The sequence below is a fragment of the Ovis canadensis genome, chromosome 5, assembly GCF_042477335.2.
Source record: "Ovis canadensis isolate MfBH-ARS-UI-01 breed Bighorn chromosome 5, ARS-UI_OviCan_v2, whole genome shotgun sequence".
NCBI classification, from domain to species: Eukaryota; Metazoa; Chordata; class Mammalia; order Artiodactyla; family Bovidae; genus Ovis; species Ovis canadensis.
In genome coordinates this window covers 62,109,171-62,127,557 of record NC_091249.1, presented here as the reverse complement: position 1 = coordinate 62,127,557, position 18,387 = coordinate 62,109,171, and the positions used below count along the sequence as shown (strand labels likewise).

At 36.8% G+C, this 18,387-nt stretch overlaps 1 protein-coding gene and 1 non-coding gene across 15 annotated transcripts in view; one reads left to right on the top strand and one right to left on the bottom strand.

Annotated features, from left to right (window-relative positions):
• FAM13B (family with sequence similarity 13 member B) overlaps nt 1–18,387 on the top strand; it is a 111,719-nt gene that overhangs the window by 40,555 nt on the left and 52,777 nt on the right. For all 14 annotated transcript variants that reach the window (XR_011257316.1, XM_069592125.1, XM_069592122.1 and 11 more), the window contains 4 exons: nt 5,782–5,823; nt 6,561–6,716; nt 8,469–8,601; nt 16,407–16,471. Coding sequence is in view for 13 of the 14 variants with exons in the window: in XM_069592125.1 (XP_069448226.1) it covers nt 5,782–5,823; nt 6,561–6,716; nt 8,469–8,601; nt 16,407–16,471 (396 nt within the window). In the remaining variant the exon portion in view is untranslated. The remainder of the gene's footprint in view (nt 1–5,781; nt 5,824–6,560; nt 6,717–8,468; nt 8,602–16,406; nt 16,472–18,387) is intronic.
• TRNAG-UCC (transfer RNA glycine (anticodon UCC)) lies at nt 6,171–6,243 on the bottom strand. Its single transcript has one exon. It is a non-coding gene; the product is annotated as a tRNA-Gly (tRNA).

The window sequence follows — 18,387 nt, the reverse complement described above, 5'->3', positions numbered from 1 at the left end:
GACATGGCTGATCAACTGAACTGAACTGAATTCATTCATGAAAAGTAGCATAATATTGGCAGTTAAAAAAACCCTTGTTTTAAACTAGAGAGGTTATGTGTGCCAAACCAGGATGGTTAGTGTTGTCTGATAAAGCATTTGTGCTATTTGCTACTGATGTGTTTGAGGGAAACATGAAGATTATTGGATGAATGGTAAGTGGTGTTCATTTCGTTTCCTACAGACATTCCTGATAATATTAACCTGATAGACCTTCTTTCTTCCTCATGTTGGTTAGAGTTTGTGTTGGCACGTTTTACAGAGTATTTTCATAAAACTCATTTAAATTTACTTCTAAAAATGATTCTTTTCATTAAGGAATCACATGCATACAGAAAAGTTCGCAAATCATAAGGTCATTGAATTACCAGAATGAACTCAACTTGTATAATCATAGCATGGGTTCTTGCTTCTGTCCTTTCTCAAGTGCTACCAATCTCTCTCTTCTCTCATAGTAGCCACTATCTAACTTTAATTATTGTACATTAGTTTTTTTCCTCTTATTGACTTTTTTCTTTAGAAAATTGACTTTACTGAGATGTATTTTTCACACAATAAAATGTATTCATTTTATAAGTCCTGATAGTCCCTCAGTCATGTCTGACTCTTTGTGATCCCGTGAACTGTAGCTCACTAGACTCCTCTGTCCGTGGAATTCTCCAGGCAAGAAGAAGCCATTCCCTTCACCAGAGGATCTTGGATCTTGGATCTTCTCGACCCAGGGATCAAGCCCGGATCTTTTGCTTTGTAGGCAGATTCTTTACCATATGTGTCATTGATGTATCTATTAACAGCCATAGCATTCAAGATAGAGACTGTTTCTGTCTCTTCCCTTGCTTCTTTATAATAGCTCTCCCCTGCTCCCTGCAATTTCTGGCCCCAGGCAAGATCTGCATTCTATCACTGATCTGAATTCTGTCACTACATAGATGAATTTTGCCTGTTTTAGAATTTCAGACAAATGGAATCTCATAGAGTAGGTACTCTTGTGTCTGCCTCTTTTTGCTTTGTATAATGTTTTTTGAGATTCATGTTAATGCATGTGTCAGTCATTCAAGACTAGAATTAAAAAAAATTCTAAGTATTTTCCATTGTAGGGATATTCCACACTTTGTTTATGCATTTACCTATAGGTTGTTTATGCAATCAACCTATAGTGGGACTGATGACTATTTTTGGCTCTTTTGAATAAAGCTGCTATGCTTGTAGAAGTCTTTGTGTGGACTTAAACTTTCATTTCTTTTGAGTAAATACCCAAAAGTACAGTTGCTGGGTCACATAGTAGGTGGTTTTTTGTTTTTTTAGTTAATTAATTAATTTTAATTGGAGGCTAATTACTTTACAATATTGTAGTGGTTTTTGCCAAACATTGACATGAATCAGCCAGCCACGGGCATGCAAGTGTTCCCCATCCAGAACCTCCCACCTCCCTCCCCATCCCATCCCCCAGGGTCATCCACGTGTACCAGCCTTGAGCACCCTGTCTCATGCATTGAACCTGGACCAGCGATCCACCTCACAATATGATAATATACATGTTTCAATGCTACCCTCTCAAATGATCCCACCCTGGCCTTCTCCCACAGAGTCCAAAAGACTGTTCTTTTTTCTTTTTAAGGTAGAAAATCTTTTTTTAAAAAAATTAAATTTATTTATTTTAATTGGAGATTAATTACTTTACAATATTGTATTGGTTTGCCATACATCAACATGAATCGGCCACGGGTATACACATGCTCCCCATCCTGAACCCCCATCCCACCTCCCTCCCCGTACCATCCCTCTGGGTCATCCCAGTGCACCAGCCCCAAGCATCCTGTATCCTGCATTGAACCTGGACTGGCGATTTGTTTCTTATGTGATATACAGATTTCAATGCCATTCTCCCAAACTATCCCACCCTCTCCCTCTCTTACAGAGTCCAAAAGACTGTTCTATACATCTGTGTCTCTTTTGCTGTCTCGCATACAGGGTTATTGTTACCATCTTTCTAAATTCCATATATATACGTTAGTATACTGTATTGGTGCTTTTCTTTCTGGCTTACTTCACTCTGTATAGTAGGCTCCAGTTTCATCCACCTCATTAGAACATGCATTCTTTTTAATGGCTGAGTAATATTCCATTGTGTATATGTACCACAGCTTTCTTATCCATTCATCTGCTGATGGACATCTAGGTTGCTTCCATGTCCTGGCTGTTTTAAACAGCACTGCGATGAACATTAGGGTACACGTGTCTCTTTCAATTCTGGTTTCTTTGGTGTGTATGCCCAGCAGTGTGATTGCTGGGTCATAAGGCAGTTCTATTTCCAATTTTTAAGGAATCTCCACACTGTTCTCCATAGTGGCTATACTAGTTTGCATTCCCACCAACAGTATAAGAGGGTTCCCTTTTCTCCACACCCTCTCCAGCATTTATTGCTTGTAGACTTTTGGATCGCAGCCATTCTGACTGGCGTGAAATGGTACCTCATTGTGGTTTTGATTTGCATTTCTCTGATGATGAGTGATGTTGAGCATCTTTTCATGTGTTTGTTAGCCATGTGTATGTCTTCTTTGGAGAAATGTCTATTTAGTTCTTTGGCCCATTTTTTGATTGGATCATTTATTTTTCTGGAATTGAGCTACATGAACTGCTCGTATATTTTTGAGATTAATTCTTTGTCTGTTGCTTCATTTGCTATTATTTTCTCCCATTCAGAAGGCTGTCTTTTCACCTTGCTTATAGTTTCCTTTGTTGTGCAAAAGCTTTTAAGTTTGATTAGGTCCCATTTGTTTATTTTTGCTTTTATTTCCATTACTCTGGGAGGTGGGTCATAGAAGATCCTGCTGTGATTTATGTCAGAGAGTGTTTTGCTTATGTTTTCCTCTAGGAGTTTTATAGTTTTTGTTCTTACATTTAGATCTTTAATCCATTTTAAGTTTATTTTTGTGTATGGTGTAAGAAAGAGTTCTAGTTTCATTCTTTTACAAGTGGTTGACCAGTTTTCCCAGCACCACTTGTTAAAGAGATTGTCTTTTCCCCATTGTATATTCTTGCCTCTTTTGTCAAAGATAAGGTGTCTGTAGGTGCGTGGATTTATCTCTGGGCTTTCTGTTTTGTTCCATTGATCTGTATTTCTGTCTTTGTGCCAGTACCATACTGTCTTGATTGCTGTAGCTTTGTAGTATAGTTTGGTTGTATAGGCATAGTATAGTATGTACATAAACTATATATGTATAGAATAGGCAGGTTGATTCCTCCAGTTCCATTCTTCTTTCTCAAGATTGCTTTGGCTATTCAATTTTTTTGTATTTCCATACAAATTGTGAAATTATTTGTTCTAGTTCTGTGAAAAATACCATTGGTAGCTTGATAGGGATTGCATTGAATCTATAGATTGCTTTGGGTAGTATACTCATTTTCACTATATTGATTCTTCTGATCCATGAACATGGTATATTTCTCCATTTATTTGTGTCCTTTTTGATTTCTTTCATCAGTGTTTTATAGTTTTCTATATATAGGTCTTTTGTTTAGGTAGGTTTATTCCTAAATATTTTATTCTTTTCATTGCAGTGGTGAATGGAATTGTTTCCTTAATTTCTCTTTCTGTTTTCTCATTGTTAGTGTATAGGAATGCAAAGGATTTCTGTGTGTTAATTTTATATCCTGCAAGTTTACTATATTCATTGATTAGCTCTAGTAATTTTTTGGTCGAGTCTTTAGGGTTTTCTATGTAAAGGATCATGTCATCTGCAAACAGTGAGAGTTTTAGTTCTTCTTTTCCAATCTAGATTCCTTTTATTTCTTTTTCTTCTCTGATTTCTGTGGCTAAAACTTCCAAAACTATGTTGAGTAGTAGTGGTGAGATTGGGCACCCTTGTCTTGTTCCTGACTTTAGGGGAAATGCTTTCAGTTTTTCACCTTTGAGGATAATGTTTGCTGTGGGTTTATCATATTTGGCTTCTATTATGTTGAGGTATGTTCCTTCTATTCCTGCTTTCTGGAGGGTTTTTATCATAAATGGATGTTGAATTTTGTCAAAGGCTTTCTCTGCATCTATTGAGATAATGATACAGTTTTTATCTTTCAGTTTGTTATTGTGGTGTATCCCATTGATCAGTTTGCAGATATTAAAGAATTCTTGCATCCCTGGGGTAAAGCCCACTTGGTCATGATGTATGATCTTTTTAATATGTTGTTGGATTCTGATTGCTAGAATTTTGTTAAGGATTTTTGCATCTGTGTTCATCAGTGATATTGGCTTGTAGTTTTCTTTTTTTGTAGCATCTTTGTCTGGTGTTGGTATTAGGTTGATGGTGGCCTCATAAAATGAGTTTGGAAGTTTACCTTCCTCTGCCATTTTCTGGAAGAGTTTGAGTAGGATAGGTGTTAGCTCTTCTTTAAATTTTTGGTAGAATGCAGCTGTGAAGCTCTCTGGTCTTGGGCTTTTGTTTGCTGGAAGATTCCTGATTACAGTTTTGATTTCTGTGCTTGTGGTGGGTTTGTTAAGATTTTCTATTTCTTCCTGGTTCAGTTTTGGAAAGTTATACTTTTCTAGGAATTGTCCATTTCTTCCAGGTTGCCCATTTTGTTGGCATATAGTTGCTGATAGTAGTCTCTTATGATCCATTGTATTTCTGTGTTGTCTGTTGTGATTTCTCCATTTTCATTTCTAATTTTGTTGATTTGATTCTTCTTCCTTTTTTTCTTGATGAGTCTGGCTAATGGTTTGTTTATTTATCTTCTCAAAGAACCAGCTTTGAGCTTTGTTGATTTTTACTATGGTCTCCTTTGTTTCTTTTTCATTTATTCCTGCCCTAATTTTTATGATTTCTTTCCTTCTACTAACCATGGGGTTCTTCATTTCTTCCTTTTCTAGTTGCTTCAGGTGTAGAGTTAGGTTATTTATTTGACTTTTCTCTTGTTTCTTGAGGTAAGCTTGTATTGCTATGAACCTTCCCCTTAGCACTGCTTTTACTGAGTCCCATAGGTTTTGGGTTATTGTGTACATAGTAGGTTTTATAAGAAAGCTGCCCAACTGGCTTCCAGGGTGGATGGAACATTTTACATTCCCATGAGCATTATGTGAATGTTCTATTTGCTTCACATCCTTACCTACACTTTAATTTTCAGTATTTTAGTAGTATATATATATCATTGTGAGTTTTAAGTTGTATGTTTGATAGCTGTGGTAATGAGTCTATTATCTATGTTTTTATAGCTATCAGTAGATACTGTGGTATAAAATTTGCTAAGGAAGATCTCTTACCAGCACAGTGAATGATGTGGCCTGAATTTTTGTTTCTAATTTGCCTTTTCATTTTGTAGCTTGAGAATATCCTCTGAGCAGTAGTTTGTACTATTACTTTTGGCATGGAGCACAGGCCAGCATTGAGGCCTCCACACTGTCCTAGGTGGATACTTTTGTTTGGCCCAGAAGTCAGTTTTTTTTTCCCTTCAGGCTTAGAATTGGTTAGTGTTCTTCCAGGTAAGCACCAGATGAAGTAGTTGCATGCCCCTCCCCTCCCTCCCCCCCTGCCCCCCAACACAGATGAACCAACACACACAGACAATAAGTATTTTAAGGGTCTTCTGTGAAAAAGAGTTTCTTTGGAAAATTAGAAAAATAAAAGTGCACGCTTTCCTGGGTATATCAAGGTAGTGTAAATGTGGAGTTTTTTTTTTTTTTTATACCACATTTTGTATTCATTAAGTATTGAAAATTTTACAGCTAATTTTTTTCTTTGATTACAGTGCCCATACATCACCCATCAGCATCTTACCAGCCTCTGCAGAGTAAGTAGTATACTTATAGAAAACAGCTAAAAAAGCTTTAAAAAATATTAATAAGCTATAGAAATTAAAAGCACGTATTTATTGTAAATACTTTAGAGGAGAGATCGTACATAATGTAGTGAAACTGGCTAGTATTTTATGTACTTCAGTCAGAAGAAATGAAGAAGGAATGCATTGCACTGATATACAAAGATGAACTTTTTTCAGATGATTTTTTTTAATCTTCTGAAATGACTGAACAACGCCAATAGAGCTTTTTTTTAGCAAAGGTTCCGTGCCCCACCCGCTTCGCCCCAAATGGCTGCTTCATTTATGTTGGCTATGGTGCATGGCATGTGGAATCTTAGTTCTCCAACCAGGGATTGAACCTGTGCCCCCTGCAGTGGAAATGCAGAGTCCTAACCACTGGACCACTGGGGAATTCCCTGAGAAGTCTTTTTAAATGGCTTTTTATGTTGTAGGGAGGAATGAATTACTGGGACAAGTGATCATTCCTGCGTCAGTAGTAATATTGACATGATTGATTTGTGTAATGTCTATTTGGGCAAATTTCACTTTAAAATTTAAGCAATTATCATGTATTCCTTTTCTGTATTTCTTTTTCCACTCTAGCCTATTCATTTGAATACCACTGTATATTTTTTTTAACTGGTTGTACGTTTTAAAGTTTGTGTTTATATGACCAAATAATCTAGTTAGGGTGACTGCTTCTCACTAAAATGTGTTCTGTTTTATAGCATTTTAGAAAGAACAATTAGAGCAGCTGTGGAACAGCACCTTTTTGATCTGCAGAGCAGCATAGATCATGATCTTAAGAACTTACAGCAGCAAAGTCTCGTGTGTAATAATGAAGCAGGAAGTGTTAATTGTGATGGGGAAGGATCTAATAACCAGTAAGAAACTTTTAAAACATTTGACTATTTTTTATTGAATTATAAAATTGTTTCACCTTTTAAAAAACACTTTTTTCTTCAATGATAGTGTCTGATCTTACTTGACCATTTCTGAAAGTCAGTGTGAAAAGTGACTTTGTATATACTTGCTTATAAATTGTATATACTTTTTCACATTAAAAATCTCAGAAGTCTTCTGTTAAGATAGACATTGAGTCCAGCAAAGTCTGAACACCAGATGAAGTAGCAGACATACTTTTAGGATCTATGTTATGTGAAAAATAACTTTAAAAAGAGTAGACCTATATTCTGTTTTCCAGATGGTCACACCATGGCATGTAGTTTTCTAGATAGGTAGGTACTGGGACAGCAGATGGACATCACTCCTAGTGCACATGGTCATTGAATGACTTGGTGAATAGAATCATCCTTTGCTATTTAACTTGTTATCCTGTCTCCAGGCTTTGCCTTCCCTACACTCTGTTGTTTTAGATAAGCTGTTAATAATTGGATTTGTACAAGTTAAAAGTACCCCATGTACTGTGTGGTGTGTGATGTTATTCCACTCTTCATCTGACTTGTTATCTTTAAGTGACGAAGGCTTCATATCCTTTCCTGTTACCTCAGCCCTAGAGGTGCTTTCTTCTGAGTCCACAGATGATTTTTATAGTTTGCATTGGTCAGTTTTTGTTTTGGGGACAGATCTATAGGGCAGCATAGATCATGATCTTAAGAAAGACATTCCCAAATTTGGAGAATTCATAGGAAGGCAAAAAAAAAAAGTGATGACTAGGTAGAATTTTTTTTGTGTGTTAAGAATTAGATTTTTAAAAGGCCACATGTGTCAAATACACCAGACTAGCTATCACATATGGAATGAAACTGAGAAATTAATAGATATAAATACCAATGCTGGGACCACGTTTATGGAATACCGGATTGTACAACCACAGGTGTGCCATATAATCTGCATGGATGGCATTACCACCAGCCCATGCAGTGATGTGATGGTCCTGATTTGTATGCTTTGAAGGCATTATTTGAACTATATAGGTGGATCTGTAGAGGAAGTATTTGAGTTGAATATGAAGGAAAGAAGCAGTATCTAAATGGTAGAAATAGTAGAAAAATGTTTCAAAGGATATAATAAAAGCAGATTTCTTGGAGTTTGCCCTTTTGGCTTAGCTAGAGATCCTGAAAACCTGTGTCTATGCTCAGATATTATTATAGAAATAACTCATATTCTCATGGTAGAATTCTCATGTTGTCTGGTTGGGTGTCATCTTTATAAACAACCTGCAGTGTTTTACATATTCTAAATTATGTAAGATGAAAAGTCTGCAGTAGGAAACTATTCTTGTTGTACTTGAAAAGATGTTGAGCACTGTTGCCCAGTGCTAGACTTGGGTTTTAATCTGCAAACAGGTCATTATTATGATTTAGCGTGTGCATTTGTAAGGGAGATCACTGTTTTGGCACGTAAATTATTTTTAAAGCCATTCATTTGCTTGTGAAAATATTCAAAGTGGATAATAAATAAGGTACTTCCTTATAAGATCCCATGGATGGAGAGAAATAAACTTTGAACTGTTTATAATCTAACTTGACATGCTAAATAAACTGGATCTTTATGAAAAAGATACATTTTCTACCACAAGGAAAAGTGTCAGATTGTTACTTTTATTTATTTATTTTAAGGGCATTACATATTCAACATGTGGCCTGATCTGACTTTTTAATCTTCATTACTAGGGTTGATATTGCTGATGGTATTATTAATGCCAGTGAACATAACAGAGACTGTTCAGAACCTGTGGCTAGCACTAATTTAGACAATGAAGTTATGCAGCAAGATTTTGTATTTGAGGATGAAGAAAATAACCAGGTAAGAAATGTAGACACTTAAAAATCTCTGTGTTAAGTGTACTAGATCAACAGTCCGCCACCTTTTTGGCACTAGGGACTAGTTTCACGGAAGACAGTTTTTCCATGGATTTGGTGGGGGGTGCTGGTTCAGGTGGTAATGAGAGCAGTGGCAGGTGAAGCATTGCTCACTTGCCTGCCTGCCTCTCACCTCTGCTGTGAGGTGATCCTCACAGGCCAGGATCCTAATAGACTGTGGCCCAGGGGGTGGGGACCCATGTATGTACTACATTACAATTCTGATTGCTTCATGTGTTCCTTTGATACCAGAAGCCATAGTTCACTGTTTTTGCTGATACATGTGTTTGTCTTGATTCCAAGTTCCAAGAACATACATTCTTTCAGTGGAGATCAGGAACCATCATTGAATAGAGAAGTAGATGCAGAATACTTTATTTTTAAATACTTCTCTGGAAGGAAACAAATTACAGTGTCACCTGGGGTGATTGGTGATTTTATGGTTGAATTTTTTTCTTTTTAAAAGCCGTGTATGTCCCAGATATTTTCTGAAGAACATGGAATCTTTTCATAATTACGGAAAACCCATGAACATCATTTAAGAAGTAAATTATTTTCACTGTCAACAATTTTTAGTAATAACATTTAAAAATAATTTCAGTGAGTGTACAAAGGATTTTTCTAAGATGTGTTTCAAAGTTTTGTTAACACTTTTTAAAATAAGATACTTAATGGATGAGGAAATTTTCTTCAGGATGTTTTCATTCTAAATCATATGCTAACATACATATATTAAGGAGTCAAAGATTTGTGTTTAGGCTTTGCCTCTTAATAGCAGTATAACTTTGACTAGTTGCCTAACTTTTCTGAGTTTTTTTTTTTTCCTTTGTATAAGTGGGAGGTAATACCCATTCTAGAGGATTGTTATAAATATCCAAAGAAGTAAAAGTACAAACCTATTTTATGAAGTGGGAAACATTTCACAGAATTTAAGCTGCTCCTAGACTTAGTTTTATTGGACTCATATGTAACTAATATTCTTAACTTTCTTTCACTGGCATATTAGGTTAATCTCTTTTCATCTGTTCATGGTTATTGATTCTGTTCTTGTCTCTTTGCTCCACTGATACACTTACTTCACTTAGCTTTCAGAATATCTCATTCCTCTGTTGTTTTTATTCCTCCTTGACTGGCTGTTGTATCCCTTTGCTGATTGCTTTTTGTGTTCTGAAATTTAGTATGGCCCAGGGCCCAGTTTTCTCAAGTCACTAATTTTCATTTACTCCATTGGTAATCTCATTTAGTCTAATGGTTTTAAATACTATCTCTCAGCTAAAGGCTCCCAAGTTTATACTCTAGTCCAGATCTTTCTCTTAACTTTAGATTCCTATACCTGGAAGCTCTGCTTAAGGTTGAATATATTTGTTGTTGTTCAGTCACTAAGTTGTGCCCAACTCTTTACAACCCTATGGACTGCAGCACACCAGGCTTCCTGTCCTTCACTGTCTCCCTGAGTTTGTTCAGATTCACGTCCATTGAGTCAGTGATGTCATTCAATCATCTCATCCTCTGTTGTCCCCGTCTCCTCTTGCCCTCAATCTTTTCCCAGCATCAGGGTCTTTTCAGATGAGTTGGCTTTTCATATCAGGTGGCCAAAGTATTGGAGCTTTACCTTCAGCATCAGTCCTTCCAATGAATATTCAGGGTTGATTTCCTTTAGGATGGACTGGTTGAATCTCCTTGCAGTCCACAAGGAGACTGTTGAGAGTCTTTTTTAACACCACAATTCAAAAGTATCAGTTCTTCAGCGCTCAGCCTTCTTTATCGTCCACTTCTCACATCTGTATGTGACTACTGGAAAAATCATAGCTCTGACTATATGGACCTTTATTAGCAAAGTGATATCTCTGCTTTTTAATATGCTGTCTAGGTTTGTCATACCTTTCCTTCAAAGGAGCAAGTGTCTTTTAATTTTGTGGCTGCAGTCATCATCTGCAGTGATTTTGAACCTGAAGAAAATGAAATCTGTCACCATTTCTACTTTTCCTCCATCTATTTGCCAGGAAGCAATGGGACTGAATGCCGTGATCTTCGCTTTTTCAATGTTGAGTTTTAAGCCATCTTTTTCACCTCTCGCCTTCATCAAGAGACTGTTTAATCCTCTTTACGTTCTGCCATTAAAGTGGTATCTCTGTATCTGAGGTTGTTGATATTTTTCCTGGCAATCTTGAATATCTTCACATCTTGATGAAACATTTTAAAACATTTTTTTAAAGACTCATTGATTTATTTATTTTTGGCTGTACTGGGTCTTTGTTGCTGTGCAGGCTTTTCTCTAGTTATGGCAAGCGGGGACTGCTCTCCAGTTGTGGTGTGTAGGCTTCTCAGTGCATGGATCCTAGGGCGCACAGGCTCCAGTAGTTGCCATGTGTGGACTCAGTAGTTGTGGCTCTCAGACTCTAGAGTCTGGACTCATGGGCTCAGTTGCTCTGAAGCATGTAGCCTCTTCTTGGAGCAGGGATTGAATCTGGACCACCAGGGACCACTGGACCACCAGGGAAGCCCTGATAAACATAAACATTTTATAAGCATCTTAACATGCTTAACAAGCTACATGGCAAGGTTTTTTTTTAAAAAAAAAATCTACACCTTATTATAAGCTAAATGCTTGCATAAATTTTATTATAAAGTAAATGATTTCATAAATTTGGCTGTTTCTCTCTCTTTCATCATGAATGAGAGTTTCTGTTGCTCTACTTCCTTGCCAGTGTTTAGGATTTTGGCCATGGCTAATAGGTATCTAGTGTTACCTTGTTGATACAGTTTACAGTTCCTCATGACATAGTGTTCAGCTTCTTTTCATATGCTTATTTTACCATCTGAATATCTTGGCTGAATTCAGGTCTCTTTTTCATTTTTTGATCGAGTTGTTTTCTGAGTTTTAAAAGTTCGTTATTATTTTGAGTAAGTCTCTTATCAGATATAAAATATCAGGTCTTTTGCAAATTACTATTTTTTTAAAATGTACCAATGACTTCTGTAGAAAATCTTAAGGATTTTTGTATTGATATGATGAGATTGATCTGTTAAGTTTTTAGTTATAACAAGTTGTATAGTAATTTATATTGTTTGAGGGTGGAAACTGTCGGTAAATCAGTAGCCTGATTTGAATTCATATCAAAATATCTGATGTTATCAGTAAATTTCTTACATTGTGCTGTGCCAAGATGCTTCAGCCATATCTGACTCTTTGAGACCCTGTGGACTGTAGCCTACCAGGCTCCTCTGTCCATGGGATTTTCCAGGCAGGAATACTGGAGTGGGTCTCCATGCAGAGGATGTTCCTGACCCAGGGATTGAACCCACATCTCCTGTGGCTACCACAGCATAGGCAAATTCTTTACTGGTGAGCCACTGGGGAAGCCCAGATTTCTCATAAAATCAGTTCATTTCCGGATTAGCAGACCTTCATGGCTGGCACCCTGCCAAATTTGCAATTATTTATGTCTTTTGAACCCTGAGAAATTGCTGGAATTTAAGTACCTCCTTTCAGAAGTGAAGGCCAGAAGTATTTGGGAAGCTCTAGCAGACAACCAAGAGGAAGAAATAGCTATCAATTTGACTTGAATTGTTATGAGACTCCACTTTCTTTTTTTAAACAGAAATATTCAATACCTCTGACAGGCAACAACCATTCAATAATGTGTTGTTTTTTAAATCAGTCTCTCTTTTAAAATTAAAAAAATTGAGGTATAGTTGGCATATTACATTAGTTTCAAGTGCATAACATTCAGTACATGTATATATTGTGAAATGATCACAAGTCTAGTTATTAGTATTTGTTACCACACAGTTAAATTTTTTTTTCTTGTGATGAGTCTTTTAAGATCTACTCTCCACAGCTTTCAGGATTACGATATAGTATTATTGACTATAGTTATGATGACCTATATTATAGTTGTGTATCTTATTTATTTTATAACTGGAAAATTATACCTTTTGACTACCTTCATCCATTTTCCCCACTACCAACCCTTACTTCTGGCAACCACCAAATATGTTTTCTATATAGATGTTTGGCTTTATCTTAAAATTCCACATAAAAGTGAGATCATATGGTATTTGTCTTTGTCTAGCTTATTTCACTTAGTCATAATGCCTTCAAGGTCTGTCCATGTTATTGCAAGTGGCAGGATGCTTTTTTTTTTAATGGCTGAATAATATTCCATTGTGTGTGTGTATATGTGTTTGTGTGTGTGTGTATGTTATATGTATACACACCCACACAGTAGAAAATTATTCAGCTGTTTATCTATTGAGGGACACTTAGGTTGTTTCTGTATCTTGACTATTGTAAATAATCCTGCAGTAAACATGGGGGTACACCTATCTTTCTGAGGCAGCATTTTTCTTTCCTTCACATAAATATCCAGAAATGGAATTGTAGTAAACATGGCAGTTCTATTTTTGATTCTTTGAGGGGCCTCCATACCATTTTCCTTAGCGGCTGTACCTATTTACATTTCCATCTCCTAAACACGAGGCTTCCTTTTTATCTACATCCTCACCGGCACTTTGTGTTGTCTTTTTGATGATAGCCATTCTAATGGGTGTGAGGTAGTACCTTAGTGTGGGTTTGATTTGCATTTTTCTGATGGTTAGTGATGTTGAGCACCTTTTCATGTACTTGTTGGCCATCTGTACTTTGTATTTGGGAAAATGTCTATTTAAATGTTATGCCCATTTTGAAATTGTATTATTTGTGTTTTGCTATTGAGTTTTATGAGTTCTTTATATATTTTGGAGATTAACTCCTTATCCAAATACATGATTTTGCAAGTATTTTCTGCCATTCTGTAGGTTATTTTTTCATTTTGTTGATGGTTCATCCGCTGTGGAGACCTCATCAGTTTTGACCACATTAATTCAGTGAAAGAGATTGGGCTAGATTGAAGAATATTTAATATATTTTTATATAACCTTTACAAATTGTGAATCATTATGATGTATATATGAAACTTATATAATATTGTATATAAACTACCTCAATTAAAACATTTTTTTAAGTCTCCATAACCTAACTGATGGGGCTTCCCAGGTGGCACAGTGGTAAAGAATCTGCCTGTCAATGCAGGAGACATAAGAGACACACGTTTGATCTCTGAGTTAGGAAGATCCCCTGGAGGAGGAAATGGCAACCCACTCCAGTACTCTTGCCTGGGAAATTCTATGGGCAGAAGAGCCTGGTGGGTTACAGTCCACGAGGTTGCAAAAAACTGGACATGACTGAGCACATACCTTTCACATTTAATTTAACTGACAGAAAAATATAATGAGTTGGCAGCTCATTTAAATGGAAAGTTGTTGTTAATCAAGAAGTTTTTTTCTGCTTAACGCATAGCAGAATTTTGCTCCAATGTGTTTTTATATCTGTTCAACTATAAAATCAAGTTGGAGACTACAGTTTTAAGTTTTTCTGGATAATCCAAATCTTTAGATTCTAAAGTTCTGTAGCTTTATTTCTGCCATCTGGTGGTTGAAAATGCTTTAGTAAGTTTTCTTTATAAGCAGATGAAATGTATAGAATAAAGCAGGGATAGTTAGCTTATCTAAAAGAAGTAGCTGCCATACTTGAGCAAAACTAGGCCAGTGGAGATGGAAGGATGAGGACTAAGCTGTGTGGAAGTATCCGTTGTGGATGGCCAAGGAATGGATGGAGACCAAGGAAATTCCTGGTCTTTAATTAGCTCCTGTCAGTAAGTCCTGACAGCCCCTGACACCTTGGCAATATGATGGTGCTGTAGCTGCTGCTCCCACTGTTGCTGCCATTGCCGCCACCTTTTTGCACCAAAGGGCTCTAGCTTTCCTGAATTGAGACCAGCATGCCTTAGATGTCCTTTATGAGGACCCTGATGTTTATGGAGAAGGGAGGGAAGACAGCACAGGCTGCTTTGTCATCTGATATTTTAGAAAAAAGAGCTTTTTTCTTCTTGTGTATAAAGGATTGAATATTTTATCTGGAATGCATTCTGAGAAAGTAAAATTTTTCTAAGTGATGAAGTATATTTTAGTTTCTAAGGAAAGTATTGCATATTCTCTGTATGTTAAATGAAGTCTGGCTGTATCCTAACATGACTAATAACTTTTATTTTTCTTTGTCCTGAGATACTGTGTATAGCACAGTTCTGCACTCGACTCTGAATTTCATCTGTCTTCTCCACTGCTGGGCTGTCAGCTTTTGCTGCTGTCACTGCATTTTTTTATATTATCCCTAATTGAGATCTTGTTTAATACTTTTCACTATTTAAGAATTATGTTGCCTAAATCTGGGTGGAGGATATGTGAATATTAGTTATATCAGTGGTCATATTTTATTTCAGTTATTTCATAGTAAAAAGAATTATAGGTTAAGTTAGGGTTGATCATATAATAGTATGCTTTATAATAGAGCTTTATAGTTTTTCCTATAAGCTCTTTCTTTTGATTCTCTGACAACAGCCATAAGGTAGGCACATAAGTGATTGTTATTTGTCTTGTTTTTCATCAGAAGGAAAGAACTGGGACTTGAATTTGGTGGAGTAAAGCAAAAAGGCTTGTTTTAAATATTGAATCTATATTATGGTTTTTCATGGTTCCTGAAACCCTCATATTTAAGAATGTAAAGCTATATTCCAGAGCATGGAGGTTGTTGAAGTCTGATTTATAGATCAGTGGTTCTATACACTTTGGGTCCCAAGGACATCTGTATACTCTAGAAAATTATTGAGAGTCCCAAAAAATTTTGTGTACCTAGGTATGTCTATTAGTATTTAGTATATTAGAAATTAAAATCAAGCAATTAAAATATTTATTCACTTAACATAATAAACTCACTCAAGGTAACATAAATAAGATTGCTTTTTTTTCTTAATAAAAAGCAGCTATTTTTAAAAGAAGTTATTTTGAGGCATGTCATTGTTATACATACTGAAAGATCTTGCTACTTTCTGAGTTAGAAGTCAGCTGGATTCTCATATGTGCTTCTGCATTCCCTCTGTTGCTATAGATTCTTTTGTTTCAAGTGCATGAGGCTAGTTAGCTTCACAGAGATACATAGTTCAAAAAGAGAGAGTATTTTAATAACTTTTTGCAGTCTTTTACATTAAACAAAACTGCACAAGTAGCAGTTTCTTTAAGAATCTAGGAAGATCAAATCTTGTTGATTTCTGAGGTGATCATCAAAAACATTAAAAGGTTTACATAGTTTGAAGTAATAATGCACAGGACATTTGTACTAGACTTGATAGGTATTTATTTTAAGGAGGAGTAGGCATGGAATGGTATCTCAAAGCCCGTTGGAAAATTAGGGAGCATTCTCATGTGCTTTTGAGTTTCAGAGTTGTTATTTCAAATGTATGTCATAAAGGGATCTGGTGAACTATGTGACTCCTCTGTTACCTGCTAGGAAGTTAACCAACTTGTATGTTCACTGCTGACGAGAAAGAGAAGTAGCAGACCATCGTTTTTAGAGGAGAAAATTCTAAGGAAGGAAAAAGAATGTGATAGTAGTAGCAGTAGCTACTGCCCAGTAGGGTAGCAAGAAATACCGGGTCCTCATTTTATACACACGCACCCCATACACACAACTCAAGTTTTGAGGAAGGCAAATTACTCTCTGAAAAGGGACGTTAACACCTACAGACTATTATCAGTAGTAGTTAAAAGAGGGGCATTTGACTAACGTATAATCTAATATCCTAATTTAGATTGGAAACCTCTCCACTTTAAGGGGATGGGAACTCCATTAATAAGTGGTGCTCTTTTTGTCAGTGTGTAGGCATATTGTTAGAGCCGTGCAGTGACCATGGTGATGGTGAAGATGACTGTCTTGAGAGGTAAGCATTTTTTCTTGTTGTTGCTAATTAACTATTCATTTTGAAAATTGGAGTTCTTTACAGATTCTGGGGTGAATTTTTTAGATGAAGCTTTCTGTTACAATGTATATTTTAGGTGAGCAAACAAAACCAAACATCTGATTTTGATGATAAGTATAAAGCATATTGGAGCTTCCCAGATGGCTCAGTGGTAAAGAATCCACCTGCCAAAGCAGGATACTGATGGGACCCCTGGGTTGGGAAAATCCCCTGAAGAAGGAAATGGCAACCCACTCCAGTATTCTTGCCTGGGAAATCCCGTGGACAGAGGAGCCTAGTGGGCTACAGTCCATGGGGTCACAAAGATTCAGATATGACTGAGCTCCTGAGCAGCAGCAGCAGCATAAGGCATATTAAATGTCCATAAATATTCAGAGTAGATACAGGTTAAGACTGGTGTTATAAATTAGAAAACATTCAGAAATTAGAACACTGCCTTCTTGGAAACACTTCAAACTTTTCACTTGATTTGTAGAACAGTTTGGGAGTTTATTGCATCTTCCCTGGTGGCTCAGATGGTAAAGCGTCTGCCTACAGTGCCTACCATGTGGGAGACCCGGGTTCAATCCTTGGGTCAGGAAGATCTCCTGGAGAAGGAAATGGCAACCCACTCCAGTGGGTTCCATTCTTACCTGGAAAATCCCATGGATGGTGGAATCTGGTAGGCTACAGTCCATGGGGTCGCAAAGAGTCAGACAGGACTGAGCGACTTCACTTGAGGAGTTTATTGATACTCTGAATACATGCTTCAGTGAGTTAATTCAGAAGTCTTGAAACTGTGGACAACTAACTGAAAGATTGTAACATATTTGCCTGAACAAACATATAGGGATGTTTTTGCTCCTATTCCAGTTCTTCTGTGTGTCCCAGTACAGTCCTACGCAGTTAGTCCTTATTTATGTCCTTGGCTTGCAGTAATGGAAGGGGGCATTCCCTAGGCAATAAGTCTTTGAACTATGTGTAGTCCCCATAGATGCTTGATAGAGTCCCTTTGAACAGAAGCTTTCTAGAATGTTTTAAAGTTTTGGATGTCGTTACTCTTTTTATGATTTGTTAAGACATTGCTAAAAAATGTGGATAATTTTCTTAATGACGGTTTGATCTTCTGAAAACACATCAGTAATGAAGTTGCAGACTAGACTGTAAATACTGAGAAATCCCGTACAACATTACTGATTTGGTGGTAGCCTGTTGGCAAGGGTAAACTTGCATTAATGTTGTTATGTCTCTTAATTGTGAGTAGAAAACCTGTTCTCTTAGGGGAGGTAAATTCTTTGGAGCCATGTCTCTGGAGCATCCCCCTACACTGAAGGTCCACAGATTTCCTGCTTACAGCAGCTCCTTGTGCTTCCTTTCAGGAGGCAGGAATGATCCTCTTCCAGCCCAGGGAATATTGGAGCTATGGGCTGAAGATAAAAGATTAACAGCATTAACAGGCATCCCCAAAATGATGACATCTGGATTTGATAGAACAATAAGGATCCATCTAGTGAGGACTCAAGCTTTTTTGAGAAAGCTCTTTCCTCTTCAACTTACGTATAGATTAGCAAGCTGCTTTTTAGACCAAAAGATTTTCTTGGTTAGGTAGATTACATTTTGCTTGTTTAACCCTCATGTTTCTCAAATTTAGATCTGTTAGGGCTAGAATTTAACTCATTCCCCCATTTGTTCCCACTCTAAGCAAAAGAGGGCCTTTGCTTGCCAGGGAATTTAGTTTGTTTTCCATGTTCAGCAGACAAGGTAATTATATATATATGAGGAGCTGACTTGCCACATTTAGATCAAGACCTGTGCACACTTTTATGGCAGGGGAGGAGCAGCACCTATGAGTATCACTGTAGATTGCATTGCCACAGTGTCTTTGGGGAGGAGGACAT